We start from the raw sequence: 25,757 nt of genomic DNA, 5'->3' as shown, positions 1-25,757 counted from the left end.
TCATTTTCCCATTCTATAATTTCTTAGCTATTTTCCTGCTATAACTTTTTTAGTTAGTTCTCATATACATTAATTATTTAGAAAATGCGACTACAAACACCTACTCGTGTGTCACATCAAACAAATTTAAGATGATAACCTTGTAAATAAAGAAACTGACACATCAATTACGCAACAACACCAAGGTGAAGTAATCACTGATATCAGCCCCGCCAGATTTAGTTTCATTAAATAACCCGTGAGCTTTGCGCCACAAAATAGGTAAAAGTCACGCACAATCTGCCCCTTTCTTAAAAAGTTATTTCATCTGTTCAAATGTACTAAGTCAATTTCTATTTATCTATAATAACATTTTCAAAAATAAATATTTTACAAAATATGATAGATATGTGGATTGAAATGATATTTATAGTGTTTTCTAATATACTATTTTCTATATGGTAATTAATATATTTCCACTACTTATGTAAAATAAGGGCAAATATAAAAAACAGTAACTAATATATCATTGTATTTCTAGGTTGAAGATATATACATAGGAATAATGTCAATATAGACAAATATATTGAAACTAATTATTGAAAAAATTAAAATTGTGATTTTATCTCTATTTTTAAATTGAATACTCTTAAGACACCACCAGTTACGGGATTTAAAATAAAGTTCCCGTTAAAATATGTCAATTTGAATCACTAAATATAAAAAATAAGAGAGATTATTACATCTCAAATATCTATAAGTAATCCAGAAAGTAATTCACGTTATTTATATTATATATAAAGCTAAAACATTGTGTAATTTTTATTTCTTATTTTGTATTCGCATTATTTAATTTTTATAAAAACCATATAATTCTAATTAATCACCGCCAACATATTAATTAATCATATTTTCCCCCTTACACAAAATATTATCATAAACACATAAAAATTAAAATATAAAATACACTAAATACAACAAATATATTCTATTTATAAAAAATTAAATATATAAAAATTAAATACATAGTATCATATAATATTGATCGGCTGGCACGAAGTACCTGTACACACTACTATTATCTAAATGACAAACTTCACTGTGGAGAAGAATGACCCATTGTTAATAATTAAACCTTAATATATTCCCACTCACTAATTACTAATTATGGGAATAGTAAAGAGATTACCATTGTTTAATTAAAGAAATCTTCTAATTTTTAATATAAAATTATTTATTCTTCTACACATCCTCATACATTATATTGATTTATAAGTTAGATATTTTCTTCAAATGAGAAGTATCTTATAGGAAAATATTTAATCACTCATTTTGATTGAGATCTTGATTTTCATGAGGTCCTCTTGGAGAAGGGACCTAGAAGGTGGCACGTAATTGCTGCGTGAGGCTCCGCGTGTACAGTTAAACACGTGTAGACTGTGAATGAAAAAATCAGTAAAATACTGAAAAGACCGAACAATAAGAAATTAAAAATATCAAAGACTTCAACCAAAACCATTCTCAACTTCTTACTACAATCTCAATTCTCAAACTACCTCTCCTTTAAAACCCACCTATTAACCATTCCTATTTCTTAATTGCAACACTTCACAAAAACTCACACAGACATAAACACAAACACTTAAAAAGCACAACCATAAGAGTAAGAATAATGCAAACCGTTTCAGACGAGTTCACTGAGGCTTCTGGAAATTTTGAACACGACTTATTGGCGAAGCTCAGAATTCAAGATGATACTGAAAACAAAGAGAAACATGAAGATGAAGAAGAGGAAGATGATGATGAAGAAGAGGAAGATGATGATGAAGAAGAGTTTACCTTCATGTTTACGAATCCTGACGGTTCTCCGATCTCCGCCGACGATGCGTTCGAGAACGGCCAGATCCGGCAGGTGTTCCCTGTCTTCAACCGAGATCTTCTCTTATCTGACAGTTACAACTCCGGTCTCCAATCGCCGATTAAAAAGGTGTTCGTTCATAAAATAGACAATAATCCATCGCCTACGGTGGCCGAGGGTTCAGAATCGGGACCGGAATCGGAGTTAACAGTTCCATCGGAATTCTACTGCGAGTGGACGCCGAAGACGGCGGTGAAAAGTAACTCGACGGGGCTCTCAAAGCTGTGGAGGTTCAAGGAACATAAGCTACGAAGCAACAGCGACGGCAAGGACACTTTAGTACTTTTCCATCCGCCACAGGCAAAGGCGGAGAAAGGGAGCTCCAGCGAGGTGAGAAATGTTATGGTGAAGAAGGTGAAGGCGAAAACGACGTCGTCGTCGACGGCACATGAGAAACATTACGTGATGTATAGAGCGAAGAAAGAAAATGAGAAACATAAGTCTTACTTGCCATATAAGCAAGATCTGTTTGGGTTCTTCACATATGCCAATGGTTTGAGCAGAAATGTTCATCCTTATTGACAACGTCTTTTTGGTTCATAAGGATTGCGTCGTCTATAGTGGAATTATAAAATGTTGTAAATGGTTGAAAATACCTGCAAATTTTTTGTTTGTTTTGATTGTATTTATTTGATGTTTTTTTGTTAATATCTAGTGGTATTTATTTTTAGTGTTCAAATATTTGCGAGAAGCCTTGGTTATGAAATAATAGTGAACCACACACATATTTTTGGGTGCTGTGAAGTTGGAACCAAACAAATCAATAGTTGTACTCTTATAGAGCCACGGGCTCCAATATGGGAGAGGAAATTTCTCTATTTTGTATGTAGTTTTAAAGATAAAAATATTATATAAATAAAATGATGTAAATGTTATTATATTTATTATTTCTTTATTTTCTCTGTCACTTTCATCTCTCCTATAAGATAAGATCTTGACTCATTGTTATGAAAGACACTAACTTCAAACACATCTAAATGAATTAGTTGTTTATATACGAGTGATGAATATTTTTTTTAATAAGTTTTACTGAGTTATAAATAAAATTTAAATGATTTAGTTTATGTATTAATATATTTAAATTTTTAATAAGTGACGAATAAATATTCAAGTTTGTATATAATTTATGCGATTAACAATCAAATTGAATTAGACGGGACAATGTTTTGTATTTATAACGTAAATAAACATGTAAAATGACAAGATTAAAATGATGCCATTTTATTTGTCGTACTTTAAAAGTTTAAGTGAGTTAATCACCAAATGTTTTATCTATACTATTAATAAAGCCAAAACAAGTGGTAACCATCATACATAACATAATTTTAATATTCCATTTTTATCCATTTTAACCCCTCTCTTTAATAACTAATAAAAACTTCCACATAATACTAATATCTAACAATTATATAATGATTTTTATATTCTTAATTCAAAAAATTTCTTTAAGTTTATATATTGCAATAAGAATGCGGGTCGACAGGTACAAAGTGTCAGTCGACACGCTAGTTTTAATAAGGTCAAAATGTTATTGAGGTTATGAACATCCATTTTTTCTAACTGATAAAAATAACTCTCATTTTTTAACATCAAAATAACTTTTAAAAAATAGATATATTAATTTTCGAAAATAGAAAATAAAATAAGAGGTTATAGAAACTCATTTTGATTTTCTTTAAATTTGAAAAATGAGTTTCTAGAAGCTCATTCCTTTTATTTTCTTCTCAAAAAGATAAATAAATAAAAAATAATATATATTTGTTACATCATTTTTATATAAAAAATATTTTAATTTTTTTTAATATAAAATGAATAAATATTGGCCAAAATCTAATTTAATTGATTTATTGTTAATTTTATTTTTATAAAAATCAATGGAATATTCTTAAGATAAGCATGTCATATCCTATTTGAATTTTAAAAAAACGAAAATTAGAATTTAATTTGTTGAAATTCCAAGTTTAAAAGGGTGCAATAATTTTTCTAGTACATCAAATGAGTTTGCATTTTTCGGGAGATGATTGTTTGTTTTTACTAAGATTAAAACATGTGTTAGTTTTGTGCAACCAATCCACCTAATCAAGTATTTTCTATTTTTAATTAATTATTATTAATCACAGTCTATTATTGTTTAAACAACGTATAATTTTAACAAACAAATTGTTTCCCTAATGATATTAAATATAAATTTAACAATAATTATGCTAACATTTTAAGTAACAAACCATAACAAAAATTACTATTAATTAAAAATAACCACAACTTCCTACTATAGTTACAAATTATTTGATTTTAAAATTATTTCTCTTATGACATTTTCTTATTAAATACTTAATATTTGAGATTAATCAAAGATGAAGGAGAGTTATGATATCACTTCTCTCCTCATATCATTTTTCAATGGTTGTGTTGTAACACTTATATTCATTTGATTTACTCCCTAATTAAAAATGAAACATTTTTTTATTAATTAAATTAATAATTAGCATCAATAATAATAAAAATTATTTTTGTTTAATAAATAAAATATCAAAAAGTAAATTGATATTTTCTCTTAAAAAATCTAAAAATGACTAATCAAATCAAAGATGGAGGAAATGTCATCAATGCTGATTTCTTTTCCTCAACACATCTTTGGACTGTAGTGTTAGGCCGCTTATTATAAAATACTCAATCAACAAACAAATTTTCTAGAAAATAAGTTATACAATTTTTTTTGGCAACTCTAGAAAATCTATAGCCAAAAACCGGCTTGACACGTGTAAAAAAATAGTTTCCTTTTATATCCGAATCTATGCTTGGCTTAATAGCAGATGGGTCACAGACTCACAGCATTCTGGACCAAGTTTTGACTTTTGACATTTATGATTCCCCCTCCAGAGGCTATATTATCATTACTGCTAAGATTGTAATATTTCCCACCTAAGTATTTATATTTTTAAAATTGATGCATACTCACTCCTTCTTACTCCATATAACAACTATATAGTTAACACCGTAGTACACTGGGCATCTTTATCCTTTCAGCTTTGTCCTGTTGATTATTTGTACTTGGATATTTATATGCACTTATAATTTGACAATGACAAGTCATTGATCTAGTGGTGTAAGAAGCGATAATTATTGTAATAGGCGATTACTTACCCTGAAATAGATTAGTTCTTTAGCGAAAAAAATAATAACATACTTTTGGTAGTTCCAACAAAATTTGACAAATTTTCATCTATGTTCACTTGAAATTTGTTACCTTTCATAGCAATGACTAAGGTTTGATTTTTTTTCCATATCTATTTGCATAGCAAACAAGCACTAACAGATTTGGAAAACTAAAATAAAAGGAATTGAAATAAGTCTCTATATTATGGATTGGGATGAAATATTGCATTTTCTGCTAAAGCTGTGTAAAGTCAAATGCATAACAGGTACTGTTTAACTGGTGCATACCTTAGATAAATAACATTTACTATTTCCTATATTTGTATTAAATTGTCATTATTCGAGTATTAAAAAATTAAATTGTACGTGGAAAGCATTCAAACACCAACCTTTCAATTAATATTCAAAAGTGTGTATTTTTATTACTATATCTCAAACAAATTATTCACAAAATATAAGAACATATAATTTTTTTGTCGTTGCATCTACTTGAGATAGTGGAGATAAGGAAGCAGTGTCTATTACCAACACAGAGCTCACATTAACTCGCACTTCACGTTCTTTATCCATTTTGCTAAATGTTATGCACATAACCCTACAAATTCATTTCCACTCTCCTTCTCATGCACCATATACATCTAACACTTTACCTATATTTTATATCCTTTCTTTCAGTCACAATTTGATTCATAGTGGAAGAAGGGTAGAAAGAAGTTCATTCGCCTTATTCCAATTAGCAAACTTTTTTTGGTACTCTCTTTTCCTCCCCCTCTTTCAATTAATGTCTAATGCATATAATCTGGAGTTTATAATTTAAGCACACTGACTTATTGAATCAGGATATTCTCCAACATTGAAGAGAGAAATTATGTTTTTGTTTATAATTTAACGGTAAAAGTATTTAACATATTATATAAAAAGATACAAGTGTCTTTGTATTTTCTTTTTTCTTTGGTTTTTCACAACAATTCTGTATAGAGTATGTTGAAGGTTCTGACTCTAACCTACTATGTAAGGTAATTATTGGTATGTTACTGCTTTTTGCAAGCATAAAACTCTATTGACAATGAATGTTCTGAAGTAGTTTTCCATGTTCTATAGTGCAAATGTGCAACCCCAGATTCCGAACATAATTTGGGGTCTCCTCCAATTATTAATAGAAATTTCCCAAACAAACTGAATGGTACCATTAAGATAATTGAATTTTGTCTTGTTGGTAGGGTGAGAGGTTCCTGCAGTGTTTTGTGTCATGGCTGGAGCATTGAAAAGGTGCATGATGTTGTGTTGTACAAGCAAAATTGCCACGGTATGTTATTTATTTGACATTATGATTATGATTACTCGAACATGTTCTATGTTTTAAGTATTGAAAACCCTCACATATTAGAGACCCATTGAATTGAACGAAGAGGATACATAAAATTCAAACTGAAAGATACGGTGTAATAGATTTAATTAATTAAAATAGTTAAAATGTTAAGTCGGAATATTAATAATATTTATCTATAAATATATAATTATATAAAATTTATATAATTGGTAATTATGTACGATTATATTGAAACATTCGTTTATCATTTTCTCGACTAGAGTAAAACAAAAGATTATAGTATTAGATTACGTTTTTTCAAGATTTAAGTGAAATGTCTCGCTTACTTTCCGGGGTATTCTGGTTTACTGGTTTAACACGGTTTGACCAAAAAATTTACGGTTTAAAGTAGTGCAACCTTCATCGATTAACATTGTAAATCAAATCTATTTCAAATTCGGTCAGCGATCATATTTCCTATACAGTCAAATTCCCACAATTATGATTTTATCTCCACGTTATGATTAAAATGAAAAACAATAACTAAGATTTGTCACAATAGAATCTCAAAATCAACTTTGACGAAACCTTAAATTTGATGAAAGTTAGCTTTTCTCGGGTCTAAGGAATTAATTGCGTGTAGAATCCATAGAATTGAACTTATGGTAAAAGGTTTGCGTAATTTACTAATAAATCATACTATCTCTGTTTTTTTTAATTTCCATTTTTAGGAAATCAGATTTATTTGTACTTCTGTGTATATTTAGAAAATCAAAACAACATTAAAGAATGCTTTTATAATTTTACTTAGTAACAAAAATAATTGAAAATGAATAACTATAATTATTATAGAGAGATGAAACGAAAAAATATTGCATAAATTTAACAAAAATAAACATATCCATTAGGTTTCTTAATTTGTGTACTAAAACATAAAAAGATAGTTAAATATGAACAGATGAAATATATCATAAGAAATTTTAGGTTTCAACTGCGTTACAAACATATAATTACTATATTATAAATAAATAATTCAGGGCATTTTTTATAAATATATTAGATAGTAACATATGTTAAGACTACTGGACTCCTACAAAATATAAATTACAACAAAAATCTTATAATAATATTGTGTATCACAATAACAGATGAGGTGAAATTTATTATTTGTAATATGCGCCGAAAATTATCTATACTATATATAAAGTCAAAACTTAAATAACTTCTCTCATGGTGTAATTTTCATTTCCTATTTTGCCATTTACATTATTTAATTTTTACAAAAAAATTATATAATCCTAAGCAACCACTACCGATACATTAATTAACTACATATCTCACATTAAATTAAACATTATCATAAACACACAAAAATATAATATAAAATACACCAAACAAACAAATACATTCTAATTAAAAAAATGAAATATATAAAAACTGAATATGTAGTATCACACAATATTCACCAGCAAGCACAAGATGTATGTACACACTAGTATAGATAAAATCAAACTTTATTATTTTATAATATTGTACATTTTATGAATAACTTAATGAAAATTTTGTGGGGACCCATCATCTACGTACTAATTTCGTCCAAATTTATATTTATATTATAGAAAATTTGATGATAATGATCAATACATTTTTTATCATTCATGTATAATAATTATTAACTTATAAATATATATATTTTTACATTAATGATAAATTGGTCGTGTGATATACTTACCTAATTTATGTTAAAATTTAATATCACCACCGTGAAATTAAATGTTAATTACATGGGAAAACAACAACAATAAGACTGATTATACACCTCCCAAATTCAAATCCAATCTACAAGCATTAATGACTCGGTCAGTGTATCGAGTCAATAAGTTATTGGTTGGACTAATGAATTAATGGTTAGATCAATTGATATAATTTATATTAAAAATTTATAATATTAACTAACTTTATTCAATAATTTCATACCTCAAATTTAAAAACATTACATATATAACTAAACTGCTAATAAAGATAATTATGATATTATAAAATATCACAAATAAATTAAAAACATTATTAAACAACACATGTCTTATGCTTTACTAACATACGTTAGTTCAAGTGACACATGTTTGATTATCCTTAAGTAATATATTGGGTTCGAGTCTTGTGGATGAAAAAAATATCCGCTAGGAGAGTTAGTCCCACATAGCTATGGTGGATGTTCCTTGGACATAATTGCCTCCAGTGCGAGGATACCGGTAGGAAACCAAAAAAATATGTCTTATGCTTTAGTTGCAATAAAAGTGCATAATAAATTTAAAATTTAATTAAAAAACAAAAAAAAAAATATATAACATAAGTTAACAAATGACAAACACAACTACAAATAAGTTAAAGGAATTTGATTTTTATTTCATATTATTATTATTTCTTAAATAATTTTTGATTGACTTAGTCTATCAAACTAGTCAGACCATTTGAGTCACGGATTTTAAACTTAATTCGACTGAGTCAATCCAAAATAAATACAAGCAAGTTAGACAAGAGACTCCTGTAGATCAGATTGCTCAATATCCGAGTCGAGTTCTATAATACTAATTATAATCCTAAATGTTAAATCCATTATTAAAAAAATTAAAATAAGGTTGTTATTATTACTCAATCACCTTTTTATTTTAGATTACCAATTAATTACTTAATATTTCTTTAACATGCATGTTATATCTATACTATATGTAAAGTCAAAACATGGTGTAACCACCACCATGTCATAATTTATATATTCATATTTTGCCCTTCAAAAATTTAATTTTAAATAATCATATAATCCTATATAACCACCTCAAATATACTAACTATAAGTTGCATATATATACTACTTACTAAAGGAAAAACCTAACCTAACTTTCATGAAGTTATTTTGGGTTTTCCTATTTCATATTTTATAACTTCTAATTTTATTGTATAAGTTATACTTTCATCTTTATATATACTTATACTACTAGACATTTATTTCATATTTTATAACTTCTAATTTCATCTTTATTAATAATACTATATTAATTGTGTTAATTCGAGTGTTGTAATTGAGTGATATTGTAATTGTAAGATCTTAATTAAATATTAATATTAAGCCTCAATGTTCAAATAAGGGATATAGTACTCTTATTTAAATAAATATAATTACCTCAAACGAATATATATTCAATTGCAAATTACAATATATAATACATCTTAATATGTATAATACATATTACAAACAATAAGAAAGCGAGTGTCAACACGCTAGTGTTATATAAAGGCCAAAGTTCCACTACCGTTAACAAATTAGTAGTGTTTAGGTTGTTATCTCATTATTTACGATGCATTTTGGCTACCCCTAAAATCGGGGTCTCTTTCATCTCTTAAGAGAAAAATTGTTTGTTTATAATTTAAAAGGGAAAATGTTAAACTCAGTCATAATAGTTGGGAATAAACAGTTTAAAATAGTAACTTTGTATTAGAAAAAAAATGAGAAATAGTGATATACTTTATTTCCCAGAACACATTGTTGACGGAACCCGTTAATTAATAAATACATATAAAATTGCTAACTAGTGTGGCCACTCCTCAAGTTAGAGATTACTAAAACTTTACAATAGCAATGGATACAAAATGACAATTAGAGTCTTAACATCTCCATAGTAACTAACAGAAGAGATTATCTTCTATATGAAAAAATAATGAGGATTTAGAAGGTATGATAATTTTTGTATGGTCAATACATAATCAATTATTTATGTATTAATAAGTATTAGCTATTTAATAAATGTAGTATACGTAAATGATTAAAAATATAACAACAACGTCAAAAATATTATACTTACAACAAATATATATAATAAACTATATATATTTTAAATAAGATACACAACCACTTTGTCTTAGCTTTTGTATTACTTCAGACGTTAAAATGCAATGATTTGTTTAAATAATATAAATTTGATTAGAATCTTAATAAAACTAGATTCCTAAGCCAAATCCCTGAATAAGTCAATTTTCTTTGTCATTATCAATTCTGGTTCAATAATTGTTGTGGCAGATGATTATTGGTCACCGTAGCCTCTCAGAACCCACCACGTGTCTTCCACCAACCTTCCCCTTTCGTTGACTTTTATAATTGTAAAGTGTGCCAATTCCATTATTCTCCCCTTTCTTCAATTTTCTAGTTGATTAAATATTAGATAAGAAATATTTTTTCCTAAATTGTCTACACTTATAAAAAACGGAGAATAATAAAAGAGAGGTTACTTTTATATTTTATATCAATGGTCTTAGCTTTTGCATTACTTCACATGTTAAAATGTAATGATTTGTTTAAAAAGAGTAAATTTGATTGAAATTTTAGTAAAATTATATTTTTTAACCAACGAATTATATAAGTCAATTTTCTTTACCCATTATCATTTTTTTCGTTCAATGATTCTTCACAACCTCTCAGCACCCACCACGTGTCCTTAGACCAAACTTCCACTTCGGTTGGCTTTTCATTGTAAACTACGCCAGCTCCATTGAACTCAGGTTTCTTCATTTTCCTAATTCCTAATAATTTCATTCTTATTTATATGTCCATTTTAGGTTTTCCCACTTATTTATATAACTAGTATAAAATATATGACGAGTTTAATATCAATGAAGTGTTGATATATAGTTTTTTACATTATCAATATATCATATACTATTGATTTTAATTAAAAATAATGATAATTAACATATGAATGATTTGTTATAATGTAAAAAATAGTTATAAAATATCAATATGTAATATTAAATTTGTATATAATTACTGTTTGTACGCTTATTTAATATTTTCTTAATTGTAAAAGATAATGGTCGCAGTTAAATGTAGTATATTTAAAAAATAGTAAAATATAATAACTATCATTTAAATCAATACAACCATTACCTATTTATTAATTCAATGCCCTAGCCCCGAACCAGGATCTTTAAAAACTTAATCTTGTTTTTTTTTTTACAAACTCTAAGGGTAGAAGATAAAAAGATGAGAACAAGTAAATATTTATTGGAAAATTAAGTCTATTTATTCTTGTATTACTAAAGTTAACATTTCATGTTGTCTCTTTTAAATCCTTAAACTCAATTTTAATAAGGTATCACATTGGGTAAGACTGAGATAATGTTAATGCTTATTAACGCTCATACTTAAACCTATATGTGGGGAACAAATATCTTTAAGTTTAATTATATATTTATGCAATTTAAATAAATAATAGATATAAATAATTATTAAATTAATAATAACACATATATAAGATAAATTTATCATGATAATTCATTCACTAAAATTAATTATGAAGTAATAATAAGATAGATTATATATAATCTCAAACTAAAAGATTATAATATATATAAAATATTTAATTAGAAATAAATTTATGAACATTTGTATACCCCTGAGACATAAGTTCTTATTGCGGATAAGTAGCTACATATACTAATATTTTTGCCATATCAAATATTAATAGATAATGATACCAAAAACTCAAACACTTTATATTGAATTATGGCAAAAATATATCTATTTAAAGAGTGATACAAAATAATAAAACTAATTCTGTAAAACTAAGTTGTTGAAATGTCAAATCATCATTTTACTTATATATAACTAATACTTAATAAACTATATGATGACTTTTATTTTTACTTTAAAAAAAGAATGCCTTATAAACCTGTAAATATGGTGGTAGGTATCTTCATTACGAAGGGACCGAATTGGGTCCAATAATTTGATGCAAAAAGAAGTGGGAATCTCCCATTTGTAGGGGTTATTAATAAAGAGCCGCGTCGAGTGGCGCAACATTCGTGAGTCCTGTTCTCGTTTCCACGATTACTTATAACTCATAAAATCACACACACATCTACACCTTTTTACTTATATTGTTTCCAAATCCCACCAGTACCAGAATCTCTCTCTTTTTTGCACAGAAACCTAAGCAAGAAAATAATAGGTACATACAAATAAAGATCCGATAATGCCTCCTTTTCTTTTCTTCTTCTTCTTCCTATTTCAGATTCAGATCATGCTATTCACGTTCTACCTATAATTCACGTCTTCAGTAATAGCATGTCTCTGTTATCGATTCATTGTTTAATTTTCTGTTGGGGAATTATGGCTTATCGGAACATGTGATGATGGAAGCGTTGTTTTTTTCCTTTGTTTGTTTGGTTTAATTAACTGAATTCGTTGTTAATGTGTTTGGGGAAATTTCAGAAGGAAGACATGGCTGGAGAATCGTACGAGGAGGCTATCGCACGGTTAACCAAGCTTCTCAGGTAACTGCAGAAAAGTACCATTTTGTCCTTCATTTCTCAGCCACACATCACCGTTTTCGTTCCCTAATTAACGCACGTCGTTGTCCTTTACCTGCTATGATCGAGGACTATCTCCACTTTTTTATCAAGAAAATATATTTGTTAATTTAAAAAACAATATAACATTAATGGCTGTTTTTATAATTTTATCCATGCCATATATTTAGAGAAATATAGAGATATTCTGTAAAAATTATTATAGAGATCAAAGTAAAACTAATTAAGTATTAAGTAAATTCAATACAAATAATTTTTGTTTTAATTTTTATACATCATAGCTTTAAAATAAAATTAAATAGAAACGAGAATAATAATACATATATATACTACGTTGATCTAATATATTATGATTTAATGTTTTTATATAGATGGGAAATTCGTTTACATCAAGTTTAAGTTACATTTCATTTCAGCCATTCATTTTCTTAAGTGAAACTTAAAAGTTATTCTCTCATCATTTATTTTTTCACTCATTTAATGGTAATCTCTCCTCATGTGTGTATATATATATATATATGATTTTTTAATATGTCTTAACATGGTTCATTAGCCCATATTAGCTCAAGACTAAATAATCTTCCAACTTAACTAAACCAAAAAGAATCAATTCTATTAAAAATTATACGTTTAATATACGATAGGTCAAAGCTAAAAGTTGTAGTTTTCGATAATATTTTTATATCAACTTTTTAATATATACTTTCATAACGTACTTAATATTAAAAATTCAAGAACAACATTTTGTAAGATAAGGGTGGGGGCATTTGCCATAGAGATGAATACTATTATTATTTATTAAAGGAAATCGTAACACACGTTGTTGTTTGGAGCAATCTAATAACGATTTGTGTTTTTGGTTTGCTGAAGCGAGAAAGCTGAACTCGGAGGCGTTGCCGCCGCAAAGATCAAGCAGTTGACGGAGGAGCTAGAGACGGACGGTTCGAAACCATTTAACCCGGACGAGAGGATCAGAACCGGGTTCGTCCACTTTAAGGCTGAGAAATTCGAGTAAGTACTTTACTTCCATTTCTTGTCTTCTTTCACAGTTGTTGCCATGTAAAACACCGTAGCTTCCCCTTTCTGCTTGCGTGTTCTCCTTCTTGTCGTTACCACTAAAGTATTTCTCTCAACATAAATTCATAAATGACGTGACGGTATTTAAATTGTGATAAGGGACGGTCTAAAGCAAAATTTTCAATCAATAATGCAAATCATGACATGCCCCATACGCATTGATGTCATGTTTTTGTTTCAATGATGCTGCTAACTATACATATATATGCTTATATATTATATTTCCTGGTTGCAAGAGATATTAAATTCACTTAGCATTTGATATGTGTATTTTTTCTTTTACAATATATCATAAAATGAAAACCTTTCGAAAGAAAGGAAATAACACACATGTCAATGTTGAATGAATTCAAGGATGTAAGTTATCTCTTCTTAGTATGAATAAATACTTTATTCTCCATATATTATCTCATATTTATGCAATTTTTCTCATCTGGTTATAATTAATTATATCCTTTTACCTAAACTCCAATTTTATCATATAAATACATGTTAAAAGAATATAAATAAAAAAATCTCTTCGTTTTAAGGGACATTTGAATTTTGACCAGTTATTTGCTTTCCCGTGACCGTAAAGTAAGGCTGTTTAATGGATGAATTTTGTGTTTAAAAAACGGGATTTTATAAAAATTTAAAAGTACTATTAAATAAAAATATGGTATTTTTGTGAGGGTAAAGGTTGATTAAATCGAACTCTTTATCTAGTGAGTTATATTATTTCTACGCCATACTTAACAAATAACAATGTTGTATTTATAGTATGCTTATTTCTTTTTTATTTTCACTATTTTTAAACATTTCATACATGCATTTTATAGATGCTAATGTTAACACATATTATAAGCATTTATTTTATAGACATATAATGATTTATATCTTATAGCAAGTGGATCGCTCCCTTAATTTATTTATTTATTTTATTCCTTAGACAATATCCTGTTGCACTTATTAACCCCTAATAAATAGCATCGAACCATAAAGAAACATCAAATGATACCAAAATTATGTGATCCAATTCCTCCATTTTTTACTACTACTACTCGCCATTAAATGGATTGCAATTTCACTGATATTGGGTGGTTTGTATTCTTTTCAGGAAGAATCCTGATTTGTATGGCGAACTTGCCAAAGGCCAGAGCCCAAAGGTCAGTTATATATATATATATATATATGTGTACATGACTTACCAGTCACCACTTCTTTCCTAATTCTTCCTTTGCACTGACTATTATTAATTATATTGTATTGTCCACACTTGCAGTTTATGGTATTTGCATGCTCAGACTCAAGAGTATGTCCATCACATATTCTGGATTTCCAACCAGGTGAAGCCTTTGTGGTCAGAAACATTGCCAACATGGTTCCACCCTTTGACAAGGTTTAATTTGTTTCTGTAATCCTAAATGTTAATTTGACTATGTGCACCTCAATTAAATGAACAATTTAAAAGTACAACGGACAATGTGCATGTCAGACACATAGACCGCTATGTCAAATTTGTCGTCCGAGGTTAATCCTCTTTTGGTTTCCTTTTACCTGTTTTATTGCAGACCAAGTATTCAGGAGCAGGGGCAGCCATTGAATACGCAGTCTTGCATTTGAAGGTACATTGTCACTTATTTGTTATGATCAGTTGAAAAATATTTAAATAAAAAAATTAATAATTAAATATTTTGTAACCAATTAACAATGAATAAGTGGAGGGATATTCTTATGAGAGAACATATTTGCTCATATAATAATCCATATATGATGGGTCAAGTGGAATTGCAGTAAAGAAAGTTTGGTGGTGGAAGAAATTTGTTTTGTTGCATCATTATCTGTTGGGATCCACGCGCATGTCACGGCTCTTACTTTATCTTAAGCAAATGCTAAATGAACAGCTTTTTAAAATGAAACAAAAGAAAAAGATAATCGCTGCAGGGAATTTTTTAATTCGTGTCATAGTGTAACGAATCTTTGAATTGATGCATTAATGCAAGCTATAATAAGTCGAATTCATAACCCAACACGCAAGTATTACTTTGACTGAATAATAACATCTCACTTAAAGTTGATCCATTATATATCCTTCAGCATCATATTTAGAATGAAAAAAGTGGGTTGGTGGGAACCGATCAAATGAAGAAAGTGGAAAGAATAAATAGTGGGTGGATACATAAACCACTATCTTTATCTAAAATTAGAATACTTTTTTTGCTTATTTAATTTTTAGGGGTATTCTAAAGGATATGCCATACAGGTGGAGAATATTGTTGTTATTGGACATAGCTGCTGTGGAGGCATAAAGGGTCTCATGTCTATCCCAGATGATGGGACCACTGCAAGGTAAAGTCTAAGTTATTACTGTTTAGATCTCTTAAAAGTTAGAATAATCTATTTTTCCAAAAGGGTGAGTACTAAAAGTACTTGATCATAAAATATGGTGAGAATTAATCTAAACTATTAAGATAGCTTTTCAAGACTTCTAGGTATTTTGGTGATTCAGAGATCCCCTTTTCACATACTTGAAATGCTTGGTAATAGTTACTATAAAGTCATAAACAGTATTTTTACCTTGTTGATCGATTCCACCTTATTATATTGGAGATAACCAGAAGGATTGATACTGATAAATAAGGAACAACATTTAGAAACTTTGCTTTGGGCATATACCAATAACAAATTGTAGCCTTTTTTCCAACATATTATAAAGAAACATGTGAACCATTTTTGTTATATTTTATTCCTCCCTAGTCTTTCCAGGTTAAATGACAATGTTTTTTTTATATAATCATGGGAAAGGAGTAAAGAAGAAGCATAAGATGATTATATGTAAATGATTCCTTTTTTGGGGTACTTGGGATTTGTTGCATACAATATCCCCTTATGAATATTATAAGATCACATATGATTTTCATGAATTTAACTATTCTCTTAGTTTTGGTAACAAGAAAAAATATTGAGAATCATTTCCTTCAACCATGATGTTACAGTGAATTCATAGAAAACTGGGTGCAAATATGTAATCCAGCAAAGTCCAAGGTTAAAGTAGAAGCAAGCAGCTTAAGTTTCTCAGAGCAGTGTACTAACTGTGAGAAGGTAAGCAATTAAGACTCTCAAGTAATTGGCTTAATTGGTTCCTACTTTGCTATAGTAATTACAGCATAAATAGCTTAAACTTATGAAGATGTATACTAACCGTGTAAAAGTTTTTTACACTGTCATTGTATTATATACCATTCTTTTTTAATTATTATTGACTTTTAAATAAAAGTAATATAAACAAATGATGGAGTTGATGATTGTGTATAAATCTTTACACAGTCAGTGCGTAGATATTACACTCTAAACTGATTGGCATTGAATCAACAATTTAGTGATTACACATTATTTATTATATGGTCTTGGAATTTAAGAATTTGCATGCTTTAATTCCAATGCAGGAAGCTGTGAATGTATCACTTGGGAACCTGTTGACTTATCCATTTGTGAGAGATGGATTAGTGAAGAAAACACTCTCTTTAAAAGGAGCACATTATGACTTTGTTAATGGCACTTTTGAGCTGTGGGATTTGAACTTCAAACTTTTGCCACCAGTATCTGTTTAGTACCAAAGTAAAAGCTGCAGCACATGATGTACACACCCTTTAGAAAAGTAATTGATCAATTGTACACCAACTATAGAGAAAGCCTTGTGGCCCAAAAAGAATAACAAGCAAACATTGAGCAACAATAATGCACTGTGAACTAGCCAGTAGCAACTATATTACTTTTGTTTTTCACCATTCCCATTTTCTATTTTGATGTTTAGACATGCATATCAACAATATGCAGAGAGCAAATTATTAACTCTCAAGTTTCTTTTAAGTCTATGTTCTGATGATTTAAACAAAAATTATTGATATATTCTCATATAGCTTTCTGCTCTTGTGACCCTACCAACTCAAACTTGGAATAGTAGAGGATATTGTGATGTTTAAATATTGAATGATTTGTAAAATAAACATTAAATATAAGTGTTTTATTTATTTATTTTAGTCCTCTAATTGTTATTTGTATTATTTCATCTTAATAAATTTGATGTGTGCGATTTTGGTCTTAAGACGTGACCTTTTTTGTGAAGTGCTGATAAAAGATCACCACAATGCTAACAAATTGATGACATGTTATATACCTCCATAATCATCAATAAGACAAGCTCAATAGTAGTATTTTTCTCAACAACTAAATTAAAAGTTTTGTCAAATACCTTAACACATACTTGGGTACACATAAAGCCCATGGTTTTTCCCCATCAAGCACCCAAACCGAAACAAAATATAAACATTGACCATCCTTCATCAACAAATTTTGCAATCCCGAAACGTTGAACCCAACCCAAAAATCAGAATACCTACAACCCAAAACTTGCAAGAAACACACCTCCACCACTATGACCCAACCATAAACGCAAGACCCACATGCAGTATTGTACTATATACCACATGTCTTCACCACATGAACTATCTCATCAGAGCATCTTCATCAATGCCAAAATTACACACCCTGAATATGCCAATGCATCTCCATCACGCCACGAACTCCTGTCTCTAACCGAGACCATCTCTACTTTAAATTATCATTTTCAATTCCTCTCTAATTAGGATGGACTCTAGTGGAGTTTCAACCTGAATTAAATCTGAATTATTTATTTTTTGCTCAATTTTTGATTGAAAAGTAATTTTTTTATAAAGTAAATTTGTTGAACTAAATAACAAATAAAAATTCAAATCAATGGCAAATTGATTTAATATATTGCCAACATTAGAGTTTTAACACTGGGAAGAGGAAGAATCAATGTTGTGAGTATTAGACATTCTAATTGATCTGATGTGAATTTGAAAACGATTTTAGTTTACATTATTATTCAAATGAAGGTTAAACTGCTTTAAATGGTAGAAATTTTTTATCAAACTATGTTAAACCTGATTAAATTGGAATGACTTAAACAATTCACTTAAAATTAAAAAAAAAGTGTAATACAACTCTAATATTTTTTTACTCCAATAAAAATGGACAATTATATAAAACTAACCAACCTAATAGAGCAGTTTATCGGTTTAGGAAGAAAAAAATAAAGTAAATTAAGGTAAAAAATACTAATGATGTAAAAACCGTATCATACCAACCGATTCAACTAGAAAAATCAGTACAATACAATGTTGAACTAGTCCCCTAACCAGTACTATACTAGTACCCTGACTAGTTTGATCTATAAAAAATACTCTTATAAAAAAGGTTAAAAAAGGCTTGATCTATAGCCACGTGTCATGAAAAGCACGTATATTGATTCATAAAAACAAAACATTAAAAAAAGTACAAATTCAGGTTGAGTGGACAAAGCCCCAGGCTTAAAACCGGATCTCACCGCGGTTAGCGTTTCGATTTCAATTTCAGGTTCGGATCTCTTTTCCTTGCACCGTATTAGCCTCTCAGAAATTTCATCATCCATTTCCAGGTCTCTTTTCCTCACTTTCCTGAATTCTTCTCTCTCTTCGTTCACATGCATGCATTACTACTTATTGCTCTCTTTTGCTCAATCAATTTGCTCGCTTTTCAATTGTATTTGGAATCTTCTTAATTATGTTTGACGGAATGATAAACTTGCAAGAGTTTAGATCCCATGATAACCCTTGTTTGTGTTATTATTATTGTTTTTGCTGTTTTTTTTCTCTAATTTTGACCTCGGGATATTGAAAAGTTTAAAACTTTTATAGTAGTGAAGTGTAGGGAAATAAAGCCCCAGATCTCCTGCCTCATTGTCTTAACAATAGTTTAAATACACGACTCCTCTCATTGCCGATTAGTTTCGAGATGAATTTTATCATGTATTGGAGCCAAACTTCTCACCGTTTGGCACGGGCCAAAACATGTCTTTATGTCATGGATCAAGGTTAACCCATTGCCTTTTCCGGCAGGTTTATGTGGAGGGGACATGTTGAGAAATAAGTCACGCATCGTCTGTTTCATTATCTTAAGAATAGTTTAAATATATGTTGGATTGCTTCTCTCATTGCCAATTAGTTTTTAGATGAAACAATTACTGGTTTCCATTATGTAGCGATTTATATTAAGTTTGCATGCTTGTATTTTAGTTGTATTGGCTAAATGAGATTTCCACTTGGCTGCAATTTTTTGCATAAATAATTCAAGGACATTGATGTGTATCCTTTTTGCGGCAGTTCATTTTCTTTTTTGTGGGGTACAGAGGAATGACACATCAAACTTTGGTTTTGAGATGCATGCTAAAATTTTATACATGTAGTGTTCAATGCTACTCTTTTGTAAATGAAGATCTCATGTCCCCATTTGTGTCCCATACCAATCAAAATGTGTCATTTAATTAAAAAGAAGTTATAAAAATATTAATTATATTACTTAGTGTAATTCTATTGGATAGAGACATAAAGATAGTCTTTTTTGGGACAGAGGATTCTTGTTCCTCTTTTGTCTGATGTCTCAGTGCTGCTTCTTGTGGTTTTGGGTTTATGCAGGACTTTAAATATGGCAGATTCAAATCAAGGATTGAGGAAGCCAGTGTTTACCAAGGTTGATCAGCTTCGCCCGGGGACCAGTGGCCACACTTTAACTGTGAAAGTGGTCAATGCTAAGATAGTATTGCAGAAAGGTCGTCCTGATGGTCCTCAACCCCGTCAAATGCGACTTGCTGAATGTTTGGTTGGTGATGAGACTGGAATGATCATATTCACTGCAAGAAATGATCAAGGTATACATATATTTACTTAAATTTTGTGATGCTGCCTCTATACAAGTTTTCCTTAATACATCATGGTACTGTTATTGTCAACATTTTTTACATTTTTATTGGTTTTTTGCTGGGGGAAGGTGTTCTTAAGTTATTTCGCATGGGGGATTCACATTTCATTGTTGAGTGCTTTATTTTGTCCATTTCGCGTGTGTGTCATTTCTTTTCTGATGTGTGTTACTTTCAGTCTTTGATTTGTACATGTGTTATGCATCCAGTGTTTTATTTTGTTAGTTTTGTGGCTATCTGTAATTTCAATTCCAATGTTTGTTACTCCTGGCTTTGTATTATCTCTTATGTTTTTGGATGATTTGAGTAGCTAAATGCTTATGAGTTGTCTAGAACTGTAATGTATTGCTATTGAATCATAGTCAGATACCTACTTTTTTTAAGAAAGGCTGAGACAGAGATATGTATGTTGAACTAAAAGGCTATTTCCACGGTGAATCATGTTTGGGCATCATAAATATATTTTTTAAAAAGTACTAATACAATGTATGCGTCATGCCTTTAAAATGAAAGGATATTTCAATAGCAGCTTTAACACAAATTTATCATTAACAACATCACATGTGGCCTTTAATGTGATACACTGATAACATTAATTAAAAAAAGAGTAAATTACATATATACATCGCATCAGTGGCGGATCTTGAACTTTAGTCTAGAAGGGGCAATGATATTCAATTGTAATTTGTAATTAAGATTAATTAAATAACAAAAAATATTAAGAAAAATAGATAATTGTTTCAATGTTTCAAAATAACATGTTAATTCTAAATAATAATAATAATTAAAAGAAAAATGTACATTCATTTAAAGTGTTACTCTTAGTAAAGACTTCAATTCATCGATGATTGAATTAAGAGTAAATTTTTTAGATATTTACATTTCAATATAAATCATCATAATGCGTACAAGAAATTCATCTTCTATTTTACTACATAAGTTTATTTGGTTGTGTTCGTTAATGAAAATGATCTTCATATAGTGGTTAAACCAGAATAGTTAAGATAAAACGAATAACTTAATCAAACAAATTATACGCATTCACTTTTAATGTATCATCAAAGTTGCAATTAATTCAGAGATGATTGATAATTTTTCAAACATGAATTACTAACGACATCAATAATAAAAGGTTGAAATTGAAATCTCAAATGAATATTTTCTTACTCATATTAAAGTCTAAGGGTATAATTTTTGCATAAAAATACATGTTATAAATATTAAATGATTTATAAAATACATAAAATATTAGGACTTTTGCTGTAAAAGTTTGACAAAGACAATTTGTGATCTTAAGTGCAAAATCATTATGAACTCAAATGAAATAAATATTATAAACAATATCTATATTTATATATGTAAAAACTTTATCTATATCTATAATTTTTAGAAGGAATGTACAATTTGTATAGGGTAAAAATATATAGTAAAATAGGTAAGTAAATTAGGAAAAACAATTCAGGGGGGCAGTTGCCCCTCCGCCTCTGTATTGCATTGATTACCCATGTAGAAGAAATAAGTGTAATATTAAAAAAAAAAGGCGATGAGTGTAACTAAGTTAAACAAAATATGATATATTATGGTGACAAATTAAAATAATATGAGTTAATATCTGTTTATTATTTTTGGTTCATTACGATATAGTATAAGAGTGATTTAAACAATATCTCTTTAAAAAAAGATTACACATATTTCTCGTGCAGAGGTGGTTAGTGTAATGAAAGTATATAAATTAGGAGGATTTGTGTTGGTGTAGAAAAGTGAGATGTAGTTTGTGTAATTTCACTAAAACTCAGGGGTGTTAGTGTACTCTTAAAAAAAGAATTGTTGGTCTTACAGGAATTATATATCCATTGTCACTTAAGCTATAAATTATGAAATTAAAATAATAAATATCCATCTAATGGGAGGTGGACCTAGGCAGTTAGAGGAGTTGTATTTTTCTGGTATTTTGACTTGGAAGGGTCTATTTGACATGTCCATCAGCCTTTTATAGCAGTAACATCAACCATAAACATTTTTTTGTATGGATTTTCTTTAGAAATCTGATGAAACTGGACTGGATTGAATGGAAAACATAGCGTTTATTGAATGAAGTGTGGAGTAATAACCCTTTCTTTCCACTCCAAGTATTGGAGGGGCCAGGGAGGCTGGGACTCCCCCATACTTATTTTTCATTCCAAATACAATCAATGCCACTCACTCTCTCCTTACAACTTATGTATAACCAACCCCTCTTAACTAACTAATCATAACAGTTACTGACTGTTATGTCGTATTCTGTTCTTCATGTTACTCTCCCACTATCTAACAATACCCCCCTAACATTCACTCTGTCTTACACATGAATAGCTTGTGTTATCGGAAAACATATTCAATCTGTTGTTACACTCAAGAGTTTTTGCCCTTTTTTGCAATAATTTTCCTTAGTTCTAGTGTACACACATTTGTAATGAAAAGCTCTATACTCATGGATATAATTGCAGTTTGTCCTCCTTACCTACACTTGAAAATTGATTTTCTTTTGCACTACATATCTACTTATCTTAGGTTGGAGGTGATTTAGTGATTGGACACCATATTTGAAAATGATATTATGTGCACATGTTTCCTCTGCATCCTTGTTGTCCACTTGTCTAGTGCTGAAATGCATCATTTTTCCTATATTGTTTTTTCCTTCTTGAACTACTACAAAAGGTTCAAGTGAGTAGATAAAATTTAGGAAATCATGGAATTGAAAATATAATGTAATTGGAAAAGAACATGTTAGCAAAGGACAAATTATATTTCAGCTGGCCTGTATCATATATTCACATCATTGAATCTCTCAACTTCGGTTTTCGAGTAAACTACATTCAAGTCCAGAGCAATCCTCGGGTACTGTGCATTTTTGTTACAAATTCATTTTGTTCTGGTTCACACAAACTTCCTTGTGAAAAGTAAAATATGTCCACACCTCATTGGCGCTTATGTTGCAGACAATGGCTCAAGATTTTGTATAGTGCTTAGAATTGCTAGGTTTCATAATTGACTAGGTTTTGAACTTTGTTTTGGTTCTGAAGAATCAGTAGTCCAATGGATTATAGGATACTTCATTTCCTCTCATTTTCACTCCTTGAGGCTATGAGATAGTTCTTGCTAGTTTCTACCATATTCTTGTGTTTCATTAACCAAATTGTAATTGAAGCCAAGAACCTTGATTGTGAATGTTGATGAACTGATGCTAAATTTAGTTGTTATTTCATCTGAATGATTATTGGTTTTTAAAGGCCATGAGAAAAGGCTTGGTTGTTATTATTGTCCTGAACTACTATGGGAAATAGGAAGGTATTGAAAATTGGTTATTATTATTAAATTGGTTATTATTATTAAAATTAGGTTCTTCAAAACTGCTTTAGGGGTTGAGTTGGGCTTAATTCCTACCTATTTTTAGGATGTGTGGTGTTTACCTTCATTGGTACTTGTTTGTTTAATATTTTACCAAGAACTCTACATTGTAATTCTCCCAACTTAGGTATACTTTGAGTGCATTTGCTTATTCATTCATGACCTCATTTTGTCTTATTGCCCATGAATGAGTTGAAATCTTATCTGGCACAGCATCTAATGTTCAGTAGTATTGCTGAAAACGCTGATATAGATTTAGATGTTAAATATTTTCCTTTGGTTCCAATTTTGCTTCTGTTCAGTGGATTTGATGAAAGAGGGGACTACTGTCATCCTGCGCAATGCCAAGATTGACATGTTCAAAGGATCAACAAGGCTTGCTGTAGACAAGTGGGGTCGTGTTGAAGTCACTGAACCTGCTAGTTTCACTGTTAAGGAAGATAACAACTTGTCCCTGATTGAGTACGAACTAGTGAATGTTGTCGAATGAGTCATCGGGCATGCCTGGAATAATTGGTGTGTTCCATTGAGAATAAAAAACAAATCCAAGAAAGAAATCTACTTTTGTCTAGGGAAACATCTGATCATGGCCATTCACCTTAGGAATAGAAATTTGGGAGCTGTACCAACAGTTGCTTCTTACTTTGCAGCACACTTGGTGGATCTTGTAGGTTCAACCACTGAACTGGTGATGACTGTAAGTAGAAGAAAAAATAGAATTGGCTTACTGATCATGCTTTTTGTTTTGGCATTTGTTTACTTTTGGATGATATGAATCTTCATCTACCATGGATTATATTTATCAGAATATTATATATGGCAGGTGAGTGCATACTTGATGTAATCCCATGTTTACTCTCAATCTTTATCATGGTGTGATACCTACTACCTAGTAAAAAGTATATCTCAGAAGATAGCTATGGAAATAAAATCCTACATTGACAATAATATCATCAGTTAATTTAGAAAAATTAATATGCCTAGTGCAAAAGAGAAGAAAATGCGTCATGACAAATGAAAATCTTATTTAGTTTTCAATTGACTAATACTTTGTATTCCATCGTTTGGTATGCACATTTGGATAAAGCTTTAGACAACTCCACCACTCTATTTGTTCGCGACTCTTGTTTGTTTCATCAATATTGATAATGGTGCCATTCTTCCTTATGTGTCAGTTTGAAATGGATTATCATGTAGAAATGATATGAGTTTGCAACTACGTATCTTCAATGTAATTCACCTAGCTAATGATTTTGTTTGAATGAAGATAGAATTCCATAAACTATGTAGTGTAGACTCTGTGAATAGTCTGTTGCTCTTGTCCCCAACTCATTTCATCACGAGTCATTCTTCAATGTGTTGACAAGTAAAACTTGAGGGCCACAACATAAGGGATTTGTCTTTGGGCTTGTCGTCTAATTTTTTTGTAAGTAAAATTGTATTAATAATTTGAGGTGAAAATGCTTCAAATACAAGTTAGTACAATAATTAATGTTAATGGGGATTTCAGATAAACTAATTTCACATGCAATAACATTAAACAAAGAATTGGATTGGTATTGTATTCGAAACAAGACATTGTTACAGGTTTGTATTTCCATCCATATCCATAATTTAAGCTTTATGACATGCACTATTGCCTCCCTGGTTATGTCCTTGTTGTCTTTGTGCTTGTAGCCTAATGAAACCATGTCCTACTTGGTACCTTGTTCCATTGTAAACTAGTAATCATTTACTGCAACAAGCTACTTGCGTACAAATCAAGACTTGAG

At 29.6% G+C, this 25,757-nt stretch overlaps 3 protein-coding genes across 6 annotated transcripts; all 3 read left to right on the top strand.

Annotated features, from left to right (window-relative positions):
* LOC109332204 lies at positions 1,516-2,622 on the top strand. The gene has a single exon (XM_019567096.1). The coding sequence runs from the start codon at positions 1,652-1,654 to the stop codon at positions 2,417-2,419; it is 768 nt and encodes a 255-aa protein (XP_019422641.1). The 5' UTR covers positions 1,516-1,651; the 3' UTR covers positions 2,420-2,622.
* LOC109333033 (carbonic anhydrase 2-like) lies at positions 5,684-17,695 on the top strand. Of its 2 annotated transcripts, XM_019568263.1 has the most exons (10): positions 5,684-5,801; positions 6,273-6,359; positions 12,628-12,689; positions 13,596-13,736; positions 14,899-14,947; positions 15,064-15,180; positions 15,353-15,406; positions 16,045-16,130; positions 16,778-16,883; positions 17,228-17,695. In XM_019568263.1, exons 2-10 carry the CDS (start codon positions 6,303-6,305, stop codon positions 17,390-17,392), a joined length of 837 nt encoding a protein of 278 aa, XP_019423808.1. In that variant the 5' UTR covers positions 5,684-5,801; positions 6,273-6,302; the 3' UTR covers positions 17,393-17,695. The 2 variants fall into 2 exon arrangements, with proteins under 2 accessions (XP_019423808.1, XP_019423809.1); XM_019568264.1 differs by lacking the exons at positions 5,684-5,801; positions 6,273-6,359 and adding an exon at positions 12,232-12,364.
* Positions 19,145-24,829, top strand: LOC109333034 (uncharacterized protein At4g28440-like). 3 transcript variants are annotated; one of them, XM_019568267.1, is made up of 3 exons: positions 19,145-19,281; positions 20,318-20,550; positions 24,288-24,829. In XM_019568267.1, exons 2-3 carry the CDS (start codon positions 20,328-20,330, stop codon positions 24,473-24,475), a joined length of 411 nt encoding a protein of 136 aa, XP_019423812.1. In that variant the 5' UTR covers positions 19,145-19,281; positions 20,318-20,327; the 3' UTR covers positions 24,476-24,829. The 3 variants fall into 3 exon arrangements, with proteins under 3 accessions (XP_019423812.1, XP_019423813.1, XP_019423811.1); XM_019568268.1 differs by having other exon boundaries at positions 19,170-19,220; XM_019568266.1 differs by lacking the exon at positions 19,145-19,281 and having other exon boundaries at positions 24,288-24,517; positions 24,598-24,829.

This window comes from Lupinus angustifolius, chromosome LG18 (genome assembly GCF_001865875.1).
Source record: "Lupinus angustifolius cultivar Tanjil chromosome LG18, LupAngTanjil_v1.0, whole genome shotgun sequence".
In the NCBI taxonomy this organism is placed as follows: Eukaryota; Viridiplantae; Streptophyta; class Magnoliopsida; order Fabales; family Fabaceae; genus Lupinus; species Lupinus angustifolius.
Note: the sequence above shows the minus strand (reverse complement) of the source record. Positions and strands in the feature narration are given on the sequence as shown.